Below are 12,675 nucleotides of genomic sequence, written 5' to 3'. Positions count from 1 at the left end.
CAAGAGATAGAGAAAGACAGATTTCTGAAGTCATATTTTCAGCACACAAATACATCTGGACACCAAGCAATCCCAATTAAGTGAATTAACTAATTCCCAGTTTAAGTTGGGTTTCTAGCAAGTGCAACTGAAAGAGTCCTGACTAATATGGTTGGTTAAACAACCAATTATTTGCTTTTCACTTTCATTGTGTTTAATATATTGTAAATAAAGGAAAGGTGTGCTACAGAATTTTATTGACCATAATAGCTATGTCTTTTTGTGATTATTCATTCTTCAGTAGAATTACTGGCCTGCAGAAAACACCAAACTTTGTTTAGGGGTGTATATATCAATTAAACATGCTGTAACTTGTATAATAACCGAAGTCATATTCAAATTTATTAAAAATTACATTACTTTTTAGTGGTAATAGTAGTCCTTCCACCACTGGAGGATTGGTTATGAGATGAATATATTTCTTGTCTCAACTTCGACAGTTCCTTACAAATAAAAGACAATATAATCATTTGAAAACAGTAGAAACATGAGGTAAGAAGCATGTTCGATCATTTAACAAGGCTACTAAGAATAATTACCTTTTTTCCTTTCTTTTTACCCTTGAGGTATGTTCTTTTTTTTGTGTGTGTGAGGAAGATCAGCCCTGAGCTAACATCCATGCTAATCCTCCTCTTTTTTTTGCTGAGGAAGACTGGCTCTGAGCTAACATCTATTGCCAATCCTCCTCCTTTTTTTCCCCAAAGCCCCAGTAGATAGTTGCATGTCATAGCTGCACATCCTTCTAGTTTCTGTATGCGGGACGTGGCCTCAGCATGGCCGGAGAAGCGGTGCGTCGGTGCACGCCCGAAATCTGAACCTGGGCCGCCAGTAGCGGAGCACGCGCACTTAACCGCTAAGCCACGGCGCCGGCCCGAGGTAAGTATGTTCTAATTCCACTTGAATACCATATATTCTTGCTTCATGGTACCTAATAAGTTACATTATATGACTGTGCAGGAATCCACTAACTGGTATAGGATTTCTATATTTGATGGATCACATGAGAGTGAATGGGCATGGTTCTCAAGATGAAGATGTGAAAGTGTTTGTTCTAAAAAGCTTGAAAAGTATAGCCACAGCAGAAAAGTATTGAAACTTCAATATGGAAGCAGGTATTGTTTCCTAACAGAAAGTCCATCACTGAACATTACAAGTACTATTTGTTCAATAACAGCAATACAACGTTAGCCACCATTTTTGGTAGTTCCTTCCTTCAGTACCTATTTTATAACAGATCTTGGGCTACATGCTACAGATAGAGAGAAATATAACACAGTCGCTTGCTGAAGCAGCTAATAATCTAGTAAGGAGCTCACAGTCTTATTGAGAGTTTCACTGCTAATGAAATACAAAATCAATGTCTTAAAAATACTAAATGCATGATAGCACTTATTTTTTGCTTCAATTCTAGCTTTCATTTGAATTATCTATCCTCAAATATGAATATTTTACTTTTTCAGTCACTTACATTCTACTTCATGAATAAAGTGAGTCTTGGAAATGTGTCTTTTTCTAGTTGATGGGAAGCATTTATCCTACAGGACTGAGTTGTATTGTTCCTCTCCACCTCTACTCCTTCCTTTCTCACCTCTGACTGACGCTTTATAAGAGTATCCTTTTCTTCCAGCAAGCTTGTCAGTTCATGAAGCTTGAATTGGAAGTCACTGCAACTTCCTTCTCTTCTTGAAACGTCTTTTTGGTACTGATTTAATTGAGTCTAAGGATTTAAAAAGAAATAAGAATTATTATATTTCTCATTTACAAAATAGGTAACTGAGTTCCAGAGAGGTAAAGTGACATAAAGTCATACAGCTAGTTAGGAAATGAAGAGCAAAATACCAGTAGTTATAAACATTTATAGAGTTTTATGAATGTAAAATATGAATTGAAACGCCAATTAGGAATTTCTCATTTTTTTAAAGGTGCCTTTACTATTTAGGGCTAGGCATTACCTAAGTAACAGTCCTAGGCCACAAGAATTAAAATAAAGCTAAGAAAACAGGCACTTTAGATTCCTTCAAATATTAAGGAAAACTTAGTAATAGTAACTAATATTATATCGAGATTTTCAGTTCACAAAATATTCCTCCTGCATGACTTATCTCAGTCCTCACAGCAGCCCTGGGAAATAAGTATTATAATCCTTATTTACAACACAGGTAAATGAGATCCAGAGAGGTTAAATGACACAAAGTCACACAGCTAATAGGCAACATAGCTGCAACTCCAAAACAGGTCTTCTGACTCCAATTTCTGTCCATTTTCCTCCTTACTACGTTATGTGTGCATAGATGGCTGTTAGGTTAAAGTGTTATTAGTAATGTTGGGATGGATAAGAAACCAGTGGAGGAAATTTGCTGGAAAAATCAATAGGCTTTTGAACAAATTATATTTTGTTTCATTTTGATTTTTGGTAAAGATTGTACAGTGATATTTGGAGAGAAAAATCTGTGGTCAGTTTTTCCATTAAAATATTTAAGTATATTTAACTACATTTAGGAATCAGTAAATTAAGATGTCATCAATTTGACCTAGAATTACAAGATAAGGCAATGTATACTTATTCTCACAAATATCACCCTAATTTTGATGCCAATTAGAGGTACATAATTCAACACTGTTTTTCTCCTTGTGCTTGACAAATTCTTGCTATGTATCATTCCTCAAAGTCAAGTAAGTATTTTTATGAATCCAACTGTGGCTTTGCTAGATAACCTCGAATGTTGCTCTTGCCTACATAAGTATACTTTAGGCAAGATCATAAAGGGTTTTCCCCAACACAAAAAAATAAATAAAAGTTAAAAACCAAAACTCTGAACTTAATGTCTTCTTTTGCTTTCCTAGAAGAGATTAAGCTAAATTAGAAAACAGTTTAGCAATATTCTATACTCTGTGATATATATGTATTTAAACAAAAGGTTCTATGGTATATATTCCTAAAACTCTACCTTCAGTTGATTTTTCTTTGTAGCTTTAAACTTGAAACCATAATTATCCTATTAGAAAGTTTGTGCTGACCTGTGCATTTATGCAGTGTAGGATCAACATACCCTTAGCTTGGAGATCTCTGTATCTTTCTCTGTTCTTAAGTTTTTTACCATCTCCATGTAATGGTTGCCAATCTCATCCATTTTAACCTGCAGCATTGGGCCTGAGCAAGTCTCAGAAACCTACACAAGACAAAATAACTTTCTGTAATTGGATTGTTAGGAAGGAAATACATATTGTATTACAAGACTTATTATTAGGTGAAAACCACATGATTAAACAAGACATTGAAATAACAAGAGCGATTTTTAGGAATTGTATTATACAGCTCAAATGGCAGTGAAATAAGACCTAACTGCATGTGCGATCATGAGAAAGCAGTCTATGTATTTTCTCAAGATGAATAGGATATATATATATATATGTATATATATATCTTTACTATTGCCAATGCTGGGATTACAATGGTATAACTAAGGCAATAACATACTTAAAACAAAATTTTAATACCTGCATTCTAAGATTTTTATTCTCTTGCTCTAAATTACGCTTACAGTATTCCAGTTCTTTTAGTCTATATTCCATATCTGATAGTGTATGTCGAAGAGAGAGATTGTTTTCTTCTAATGCTTGGCATTTTGAGGTTGAGTCCTGAAGTCCTTGCTGTAAAGAAGACACAAAAAAATAAGACAAATGGATTCTACTTTGGGGGGAAGAGTGCTCTTTTAATTGATTAATTCAGTGAAATATAGCAAATATTTTTCCATGCCCAGTTTTCTTATATACTTACCCTTAAATGGTAAGTTAAATCAGCCATGTAAGATATTGGATTCTTGCCTCTAGTCTGACTTGCCTATCTTGAGTGAGAAAGAATCAAGACTAGATGAATTTTCAATGTACCGATTTAGCAATCTGACTCTTGTAACCCTTTGACAATACTGTATCCTGCCCTCTAGTAGGCACAAAAAAGGCCACATGCCTGATTATTTATGTGACAACTGGAAACCGAGAAAAAACTGGGGAGCTTCAAGGCAGCAAAGATTAGGAAAGGATCAGCCTTAGAGACTCATTACAATTTCCTAGGAATCATCTCCGCTCAGACATTTGGAGAACACTTATAGAGTTCATTCATTCATTTATTCATTGCACAGATATGTTAAGACCTACAAAAACTTTTAATCAACACATTAGTAGATTAAATGAATGAGTGAACTTAGATTTTCAATATTTATAGAGTTCTTGTCACCCAACAATACAGATAACTGTGGACTGTATAGATACCTTATATCTAAAATACATAAGGTTATCTATTGCTTTGAGAGGGCTTTCAGTCATTGGAAATAACCAAAGAAACTCAGTTCTCATATGAATAAATTGTTCCATCATATTTTAATTCTGTCTGGATTGTATCTCATAACTCCAATGTGCCAGTAATTGTGCATATGAAAAGCTATCAGTTTAGTTTATCATCAATGAAAATATCAACTTACCTGCTGCTGGCGATTATTTGCTCTCACTGATGCCAAGAGTTCTTCATACTCTTTTATTTGAGTTTCTTTGAATGCCAGGTCTTTCTCAAGTTTTATCTTGTCATTTTCTAGTGACTAGAAGCAAAATTACTTGTTTTGACTCAGAATTACAGAAACTTGTCAACAGTTACATAATACAAAGACTTGTTTACATTGGAAGGTTTAAGTACACACTTGGTTTCATTTGTAGTTGCTTAATAAAGCAGAATTCTTAAAAGTTAAGCAAAATATGAGATATAAAAAGATTTAAACTTTAAAAACCTGCATTGAAAGAGACATTTTGATGTATTGACTAATTCTAAGTTCAATGAAGCAGAGCCTTCTGAATTATTTTAATGTTTTTCCCCAAGCTACAAAGACTCCTTGTTAATCCCAGCAGGTGGTGAATTTTCAAATTAGAGTCTAAATGTGTTCATCAGAACCCAGAAACAAAAAAAACCACTCCAAAATCCTCAAGGAGTTATTCATTGTATAGAAAGTATTCTGAATGCATGTAGCTGATGGCACCAAGAATATCAATTAAAATAGAAAGGGTTAAGTTCTTGGAGAAAGACGTTTTCAAGTAGTCAAAGAAACAGGGTATGCTTTATTATTACAGAAAAGGGGGAAATTCCCATTCAATGAGACATACTATTCTAATTATACAAGCTACTCCCTGGCTTTAAGCATTAAATTACCTTAGTGGTAAACTGAATAATATGAACACACCCAACTTTCTTTCATTTTTACATTGGACGCCTCTTTTCTCCTCTCTCAATCCCAATTAACTTTTTCAAGAAAATAACTATGTCTGGGTGAGTATAATATTGTTGTGTTGTCTCAGATTTTAAAAAGGTAGACTGAATGCATTGATTTCTATGTTACGAAGCTAGGAACTAAAAAGGCTTAAGAAAGAAAAATCAAAATAAATGTTACTGTCAAGTCATTTTGAAGATGTCCAAGCTCCTCTCGTATGTTGCTGAATGTGGACAGCACTAGCCGGAGTGATTTATCAGACATACCCCTCATCTGGAGGAAGGAAATGATTGATGGTTTATTTTTACTAGCATTTAAAAATAAGCAATATAAGTGATAGTAATCTTATCTATCTGTTCCTACAAGCAAACTTATTAACAGCTTTATTTATTTATTTATTTATTTTTGTGAGGAAGATCAGCCCTGAGCTAACATCCATGCCAATCCTCCTCTTTTTGCTGAGGAAGACTGGCCCTGAGCTAACATCTACTGCCAATCCTCCTCCTTTGTTTCCCTTTTTCTCCCCAAAGCCCCAGCAGATAGTTGTATGTCATAGCTGCACATCCTTCTAGTTGCTGTATGTGGGACGCTGCCTCAGCATGGCCCGACAAGCGGTGTGTCAGTGCGCGCCTGGGATCCGAACCCAGGCTGCCAGTAGTGAAGCACACGCACTTAAGTGCTAAGCCACGGGGCCGGCCCCTAACAGCTTGGTTTTTGATATGGCAATATTAGAATATGATACAGGGGCATTTTGTCAATAATATGTGTAATTAATCCAACCAATATTCCTGAAGAGATCATAGCTATGTGATTAGAACAAGGGTCTATTATTTTTTCCATGATGAAGTATCATCTTTCTCACAAGACAGAAATCTATCAGCAAATTCTCAAATTTACTTTTATTCTTTAATTAAAGATTAGAAAAAACTGAGGAAGTCAACCTTCACATAATAAAATGCATCTCCCTAAGAGTGCTGCTAAATGCACAGATTTTGCCTGAGGTGAGAAGAATATAATACTAAAGTTTAACCTTGAAGAATAGAAACATCTCAAATTTTAAAGAGGAGGGAGAAAAACCCTTTCACTAGATTAAACTCATTTCTTCAAAGAAAAATGGTTTTAAAACCAGGCAACTTCCATTTCTGTAAAAATAGAGTAGAAATACCTTTATATGTTCCTCCTACTAGGTATACCTAAAAGCCCAGGATGTTATGTATGCAACAAACATGTAAAGACTTTGAAAGGTGGAAAGAAGAAGGAAGTCTGGTTAGGAACATTAGGACCTGAAGAACGACACAGAAGTGAGTACCTGGGTTTTCTTTTTGCTTCATATATAACAGACTGGTGTTGGGGAACCAGTAACCCAGAAACACCAATGGATACAGACAACAAAAATCCCTAGAAAAGCCTGCTCTCTCTAGCCAAAGGACTCTGAAGAGGGCAGCCTAGCAAGGCAAAAAACTTTTAAATAGTAACCACTCTACTCCAGCCAAACACTACAGAAAAAAAACCTACAACTCTACTCCCACCGAAATCATCAAAGGCCAAGAAAGTAGGCTCGACTTTCCCCCTCACCAGGCTCTAAAAGGTGTACCAACACCATTCATTAGGTTCGTGTTAGAGAAAGCAGGGTGAAGAGGTGGGACTTTATTGCCCACTGGGCAAAAATGAGACCCCAAGTACTGTGGTGTCAATTGAGACTAGAAAGGGAGCCTAGGCTTTCACCTTATCCAGCAGTAATGAAATACTGCTCCACCTCCTTGCTGAGGTGATGTCAGAGGATTCTTAGTGGAAAGTCAGGACTTTCATCACTGCCCAATGGAAATGAGGCCGTTCACCTTGCAGTGTCAGTGAAGGCCAAGTGGGAAAGAGTAATGAGACACTCTTCCCCATCCAAACCAGGGTGATATCAGTGAGGGCCACTTAGAGAGCCAAAGTTCCTATCCCTGCTCAGGAGGAACAAGGAGCTCTTCCCCTGACCAGTGTCAACAGAAGTTGGGTGGGGAACCTGGACTTCCACCCCTAGCTGGCAGTAATAGCTGTTCCCCCACTTCCACTGTTGTTTCAGTATCAGAGGGGGCCTGCTAAAACAAGATTTGAATAAGATCAAGAGTTACAACATAATACTCAAAATGTCCAGTTTCCAATAAAAAAATCACTCATCATTCTAAGAACCAGGAAAATATCAACTTGATAAGAAAAAACAATTAATAGATGCCAACATCAAAATAACATAAATAATAGAATTGTCTGACAAGGATTTTAAAGCAGCAATCATAAAAATGCTTCAAAAAGAAATTACAAACAAACTTAAAACAAATAAAAAATAGAATGTCTCAGCAGCAAAATAGAAAATCTCAAGAAACTAAATGAAAAGCTCAATAATTAAAAAATAAAAACCAAACCCTCAACGGAAGGACTAAAAATCAGAATGGAAAGGACAGAGCAAAGAATCAGTGAACTTGAAGACAGAAGAATAGAAAGTGCTCAGTCTGAATATCAGAGAGAAAATAGACTGGAAAAAAATTGAACAAAGCCTCAGAGACCTGTGGGACTGTAAGACATATCTAACATTCATGTCGTCAGAGTCCTAGAAGGAACGAAGAAGGTAGAGCTGAAAAAGTATTTGAAGAAATAATGGCTTAAAACTTTCTCAAATTAACAGAAATCATAAACATACAGATTCAAGAAGTTAAGCAAACCCCAAACAGGATAAACCCAAAGAAATCCATGCCCAGACAAATCAGTCAAACTTCTGAAAACTAAAGATAAATTTAAAATCTTGAAAGCAGCAAGAGAAACCTTAACTATGGGGAATAACAATTCAAATGACAACAGATTTATCATCAGAAACCATAGAGGCCAGAAGGAAGTGGCACAACATTTTTAAGTGCTGAAAGAAAAGACTTGTCAACAGCAAATTCTGTATCCAATGAAAATATCTTTTAGGAATGAAGAGGAAATCACAACATTTTCAGTCAAAGAAAAATGAAAAGAATTTGTCACTAGCAGACCTACCCTAAAAGAATGGCTGAAGGAAGTTCTCTGAAAAGAAAGAAAATGATAAAAGAAGGAATTTGGAACATCAAGAAGGAAGAAATAATATGATAAGCAAAAATATGAGTAAATAGAGTAGGTTTTCTTTTTCCTCTTGCATTTTCTAAATTATGTTTGATGGTTGAAGCAAAAAATTATAACACTGTCTGATGTGTCTCTCAATGAATGTAGAGGAACTATTTAAGACCATTATATTATAAATGTGGAGGGCAAAGAGAGATAAAGGAAGCAAAATTTTCTATGGATCACTGAAATTGATAAAATACTGAGACCAGTACGCTGGGATAAATTACGGATATATATAATGTAATACTTAGAGCAACTATTAAAAATGCTATACTAAGAGATACACTCAAAAGCACTAGAGATAAATCAAAATGGAATTCTAAAACATATTCAAGTAATCCACAGGAAAGCAGGACAAAGAAAACAGAGAACAAACAGAAGACAAAAAATAACAATGGCAGATCTAGCTCTAACATATCAATAATTATAACTTGGTCCAAATACACCAATTAAAAGACAGAGATTGACAGAGTAAGAAAAAAACATGACCCAACTATATGTTTTCTACAAGAAACTCCCTTCAAATATAATGAAAATTAAAATACATATATTGAAAGTAAAAGGTTGGAAAAAAAGATATACCATGCAAACATTAATCAAAAGAAAACAAGAGTGCTATATTGATATTACATAAAAATGACTTCAGAGCAAAGAAAATTATCAGGGACAGAGAGGAACACTACATAATGATAAAAGGGTCAATCCACCAAGAAGACATAGCAGCCATAAATGTTTATGCACCAAACAACAGAGCTACAAAATGTGTAAAACAAAAACTGATAGAACTGAAAAGAGAAATAGACCAGTCCACAGTTATAACTGAAGACTTCTATACCCCTCCCTCAGCAACTGATAGAACTACTTGGCAGAAAATGAGCAAGAATATAAAATAAATCAACAACAATATCAACAAAAGAATCTAATCAGAATTTATAGAACACTCCATCCAACAACAGATACACATTCCTTTCATGTGTCTATGCAACATATACCAAGATAGACTATATCCTTGACCATAAAACAAAACTTAGTCATTTCAAAGAATTGATCTCATATGGAGTATGTTATCTGACCACAATGGAATCAAACTAGAAATCAATAACAGAAAGACAATAGGAAAATCTCTAAACATTTGGAAACTAAACAATACACTTCTAAATAATCCATGGGTCAAAGTGGACATCTAAAGAGAGATAAAAAATACACATAACTGAAAGAAAATGAAAATACATATAATTTGTGGGACACAGCTAAAGCTATGCTGAGAGCATATTTATAGCATGAAATGCTTACATTAGAAAATAAGAAAGGTCTCAAATTAATAATCTAACTTCCTCTATCAAGAAACTAGATAAAGAAGAGCAAAATAAACCAAAAGCAAGCAAAGGAAGGAAAAAATACACACAAAAGCGAAAATCAATAGAAGTGTAAACAGGAAAACAATAGAGAAGCTCAATAAAATAAAATCTAAGTTGTTTGAAAAAAATCAATAAAATTGATAAACCTCCAACAAGACTGACAAAGAAAAAAGAGAGAAGACACAAATTACTAGTATCAGTAATTAAATAGGGGATGATAGTACAGACCCTGCAGACATCAAAAGGATAATAAGAGAATACTATTAACAACTGTACACATATGAATTTGACAATTTAGATTAAATGGACTACTTCTTTGAAAACCACAAGCTACTGCAACACACCCAATTTGAAACAGATCATTTGAGTAGACCTATAACTATTAAGGAATTGAATTTAGAATTTTTTAAAACTCCCAAAAACATCTCCAGGCCCAGATATTTTCACTGAAGGATTCTACCAAATGTTTAAAGATGAATTAATACCAAGTGAATACAGTCTCTTCCAGAAAACAGAAAAGGAAGAAACACTTCCCAGTTCGTTTTATGAAGCTAGTATTATTCTGATACCACAACCAAAGAGAAGGCAAGAAAAGAAAACTACAGACCAATGTCTCTCATCAACTTAGATGCAAAAATCTCAGAGTTTTTCAAAGAAATAGGCCCTTGAATGCACTTTGGATGGACATCCCACCACCAGAGATGCTATCAGTTATGTCTCCAAGATTCAGGTTCTGCAGAGTATATATGTTCCCCACACCACTGTCTCTTTATAATAAAGACACTTTGAAACTAAAAATAATATTTCATTTAAGTTTCACAAATATGACACCGGGTCTCATATTTGTATGATCAAAAAGGTTTGAGACCAAATGTCTAACTTAGAAATTGGCCTCCCTAGACAAAACTAGATTATCTTTAGAATCCTTTCTTGCAAACATGTGTTCTTTTTCTCCATATTTCCTTGGCACCTATCTTGATCTGTCTCTCCTTTCATTGTAGGGGAATTTACTGCTCCAGTGATCTCTAGCCTTCCACTGTTCAGGAAAAGCACTAACCATCTCTCACCGCCAGGAGTAGGGTGGGAAGGGGTAGAAAGTAGAATGGAGAAGGGGAGAGCAAAGGCTATCAATTAGAGTCAGGTTGTGCTACAGCAGTAAGGAGAGAATAAGAGCATTCCATAACAAGGGTTTAATATTTCTAGAATGCTTTCCTGAATGCTAGTCATTCAATACTCATGTTTGATAGTCTGACCAAACTATAATGTAACCCATTTAATGGAAGTATAATCAACTCTTGTGAAACAGGATTTTTATTTGAAACTTTCTGTTCTTAATTAAAGGAAGCATTCTAGGCTAGTGGTTTCTTAAGTGTTGATCTCACACCCACTCTTGACCCCATCTCACCTGCAGAATATAGCGAATTTGCTGTTTTGTAAACTCTGACAATCCTTTAGGAATCAATGATTCAATGTCTTCTGACTGTAAGAAAAGAGGTTTATCCATTGAACAGATACACATTAGTATTTTAATCCTGGGTCAGCAGTCCACAGACTTGTGCAGCAGGGCATATTTTTAGGGACATCAAAAGATTATTTCACTTTTTGGGCAATAGTTGCTACAAACTTCATTTAAAGCCTTATCAGTTCTTTTAAAAAATTGATTATAGTACATACACCATGGAAAGAGCCCTGAATTCCAGGCATTTTAAGAAAAAGCTTTGGGCAACAAATCAGATGTTCTATTTTTTTATTTTAAGTAACTTAAAAACAAAAGGATAGTCTCTTCAATTCCATTAAACACTTAATTTCAGTGTATCTTTCAACAACTGGAAGTTTTGTTGGGTGGTAGATATGATGTTTTAGAAGCTGATTTTTTAAATAATGAAAATTTGGTGTTTATTGAAATAAAATTAACCGTTTATTAAGAATTTACATAAAGCTGTGGTGACTTTTGAAAGATTATGATATTGGCACAGCAACATTGAGAAGCTTCAACTAATTTTAAGTTAAAAGCTGAATTGAAGTCAGTATTTCTTAAAGACAATTTAGGGCTTACTGAATTATTGTAAGGAATGCAGTATATCAGTACATTGGAGAAAAGATAAATAGTAACACAAAAGAGGCCATTGTGCTTTATATATTACATTGAAATCAGTTATTTCTCTATTTGATGATTTATTTCATTAAAAGTAATTATTAACAAAATGTTCACATATACTAGAATTAATACCCGAAAAAAATTTACTTCCAGTTGCTGGCTATTTGGCATGGGACATACAAGGTTTCAAATTACATTAAAACTAAACTTGCTATTTATTAATGTAGATTTCACTTTTCTAAAGCAGACAGTATGTGGTCAATAAAACTTTAAATGTTCTGATAAGCAAAGACAAATTAAATCATTAAGCGACAGCTGATAAAACATTGTATGAATGATTATTATTTTTACTATTATTACTTTTACAGCCATTACAAAGATATAAGGGTTATATCATTTTAGAGGCAAAATGATCATTATTCCTTTCACTAACGTGTGTTTCCAATCTAATAAAGGTATCAAACTAAAACAATATTATTAGTACAAATATCAGAATCTGCCTTATAAACTATATTTGATTTTCAACTGTTTTTGCACTTACCTCATCTGTAGACTCAAAGTCCTGTTTGCTGCAAGAATGAAAAAAAGAGATAGATAACCTTAGGAAAATGTATACATTGATCATATATAAATGCTCGTGTTCTAATTATTTTATCTTACTTTTTGATACATCATAATAGCACTGATTCAATTTATAATCCAAACTAAAAATTTTAAATTAAAATGACAATGACACTTGAAAAAAATAAAATTTTCCTTGAACTAGCTAATCTATTAAAAATGAACAACATCCAAATAACAAGCC

The 12,675-nt window shown here is 34.2% G+C and overlaps 1 protein-coding gene across 2 annotated transcripts in view; it reads right to left on the bottom strand.

Annotated features, from left to right (window-relative positions):
* POF1B (POF1B actin binding protein) overlaps window positions 1-12,675 on the bottom strand; it is a 95,226-nt gene that overhangs the window by 27,778 nt on the left and 54,773 nt on the right. For both annotated transcript variants that reach the window (XM_087427539.1, XM_087427538.1), the window contains exons 8-15: window positions 12,412-12,439; window positions 11,178-11,252; window positions 5,472-5,564; window positions 4,518-4,631; window positions 3,538-3,690; window positions 3,090-3,209; window positions 1,628-1,756; window positions 400-482 (exon numbers count right to left, since the gene is read on the bottom strand). In XM_087427539.1, the coding sequence (XP_087283665.1) occupies window positions 400-482; window positions 1,628-1,756; window positions 3,090-3,209; window positions 3,538-3,690; window positions 4,518-4,631; window positions 5,472-5,564; window positions 11,178-11,252; window positions 12,412-12,439 (795 nt within the window). The remainder of the gene's footprint in view (window positions 1-399; window positions 483-1,627; window positions 1,757-3,089; window positions 3,210-3,537; window positions 3,691-4,517; window positions 4,632-5,471; window positions 5,565-11,177; window positions 11,253-12,411; window positions 12,440-12,675) is intronic.

Source organism: Ceratotherium simum, chromosome X (genome assembly GCF_057802395.1).
Source record: "Ceratotherium simum simum isolate JZ-2026a chromosome X, ASM5780239v1, whole genome shotgun sequence".
NCBI classification, from domain to species: Eukaryota; Metazoa; Chordata; class Mammalia; order Perissodactyla; family Rhinocerotidae; genus Ceratotherium; species Ceratotherium simum.
The sequence above is the reverse complement of the archived record's forward strand: the minus strand, read 5'-3'. Positions and strand labels throughout refer to the sequence as shown.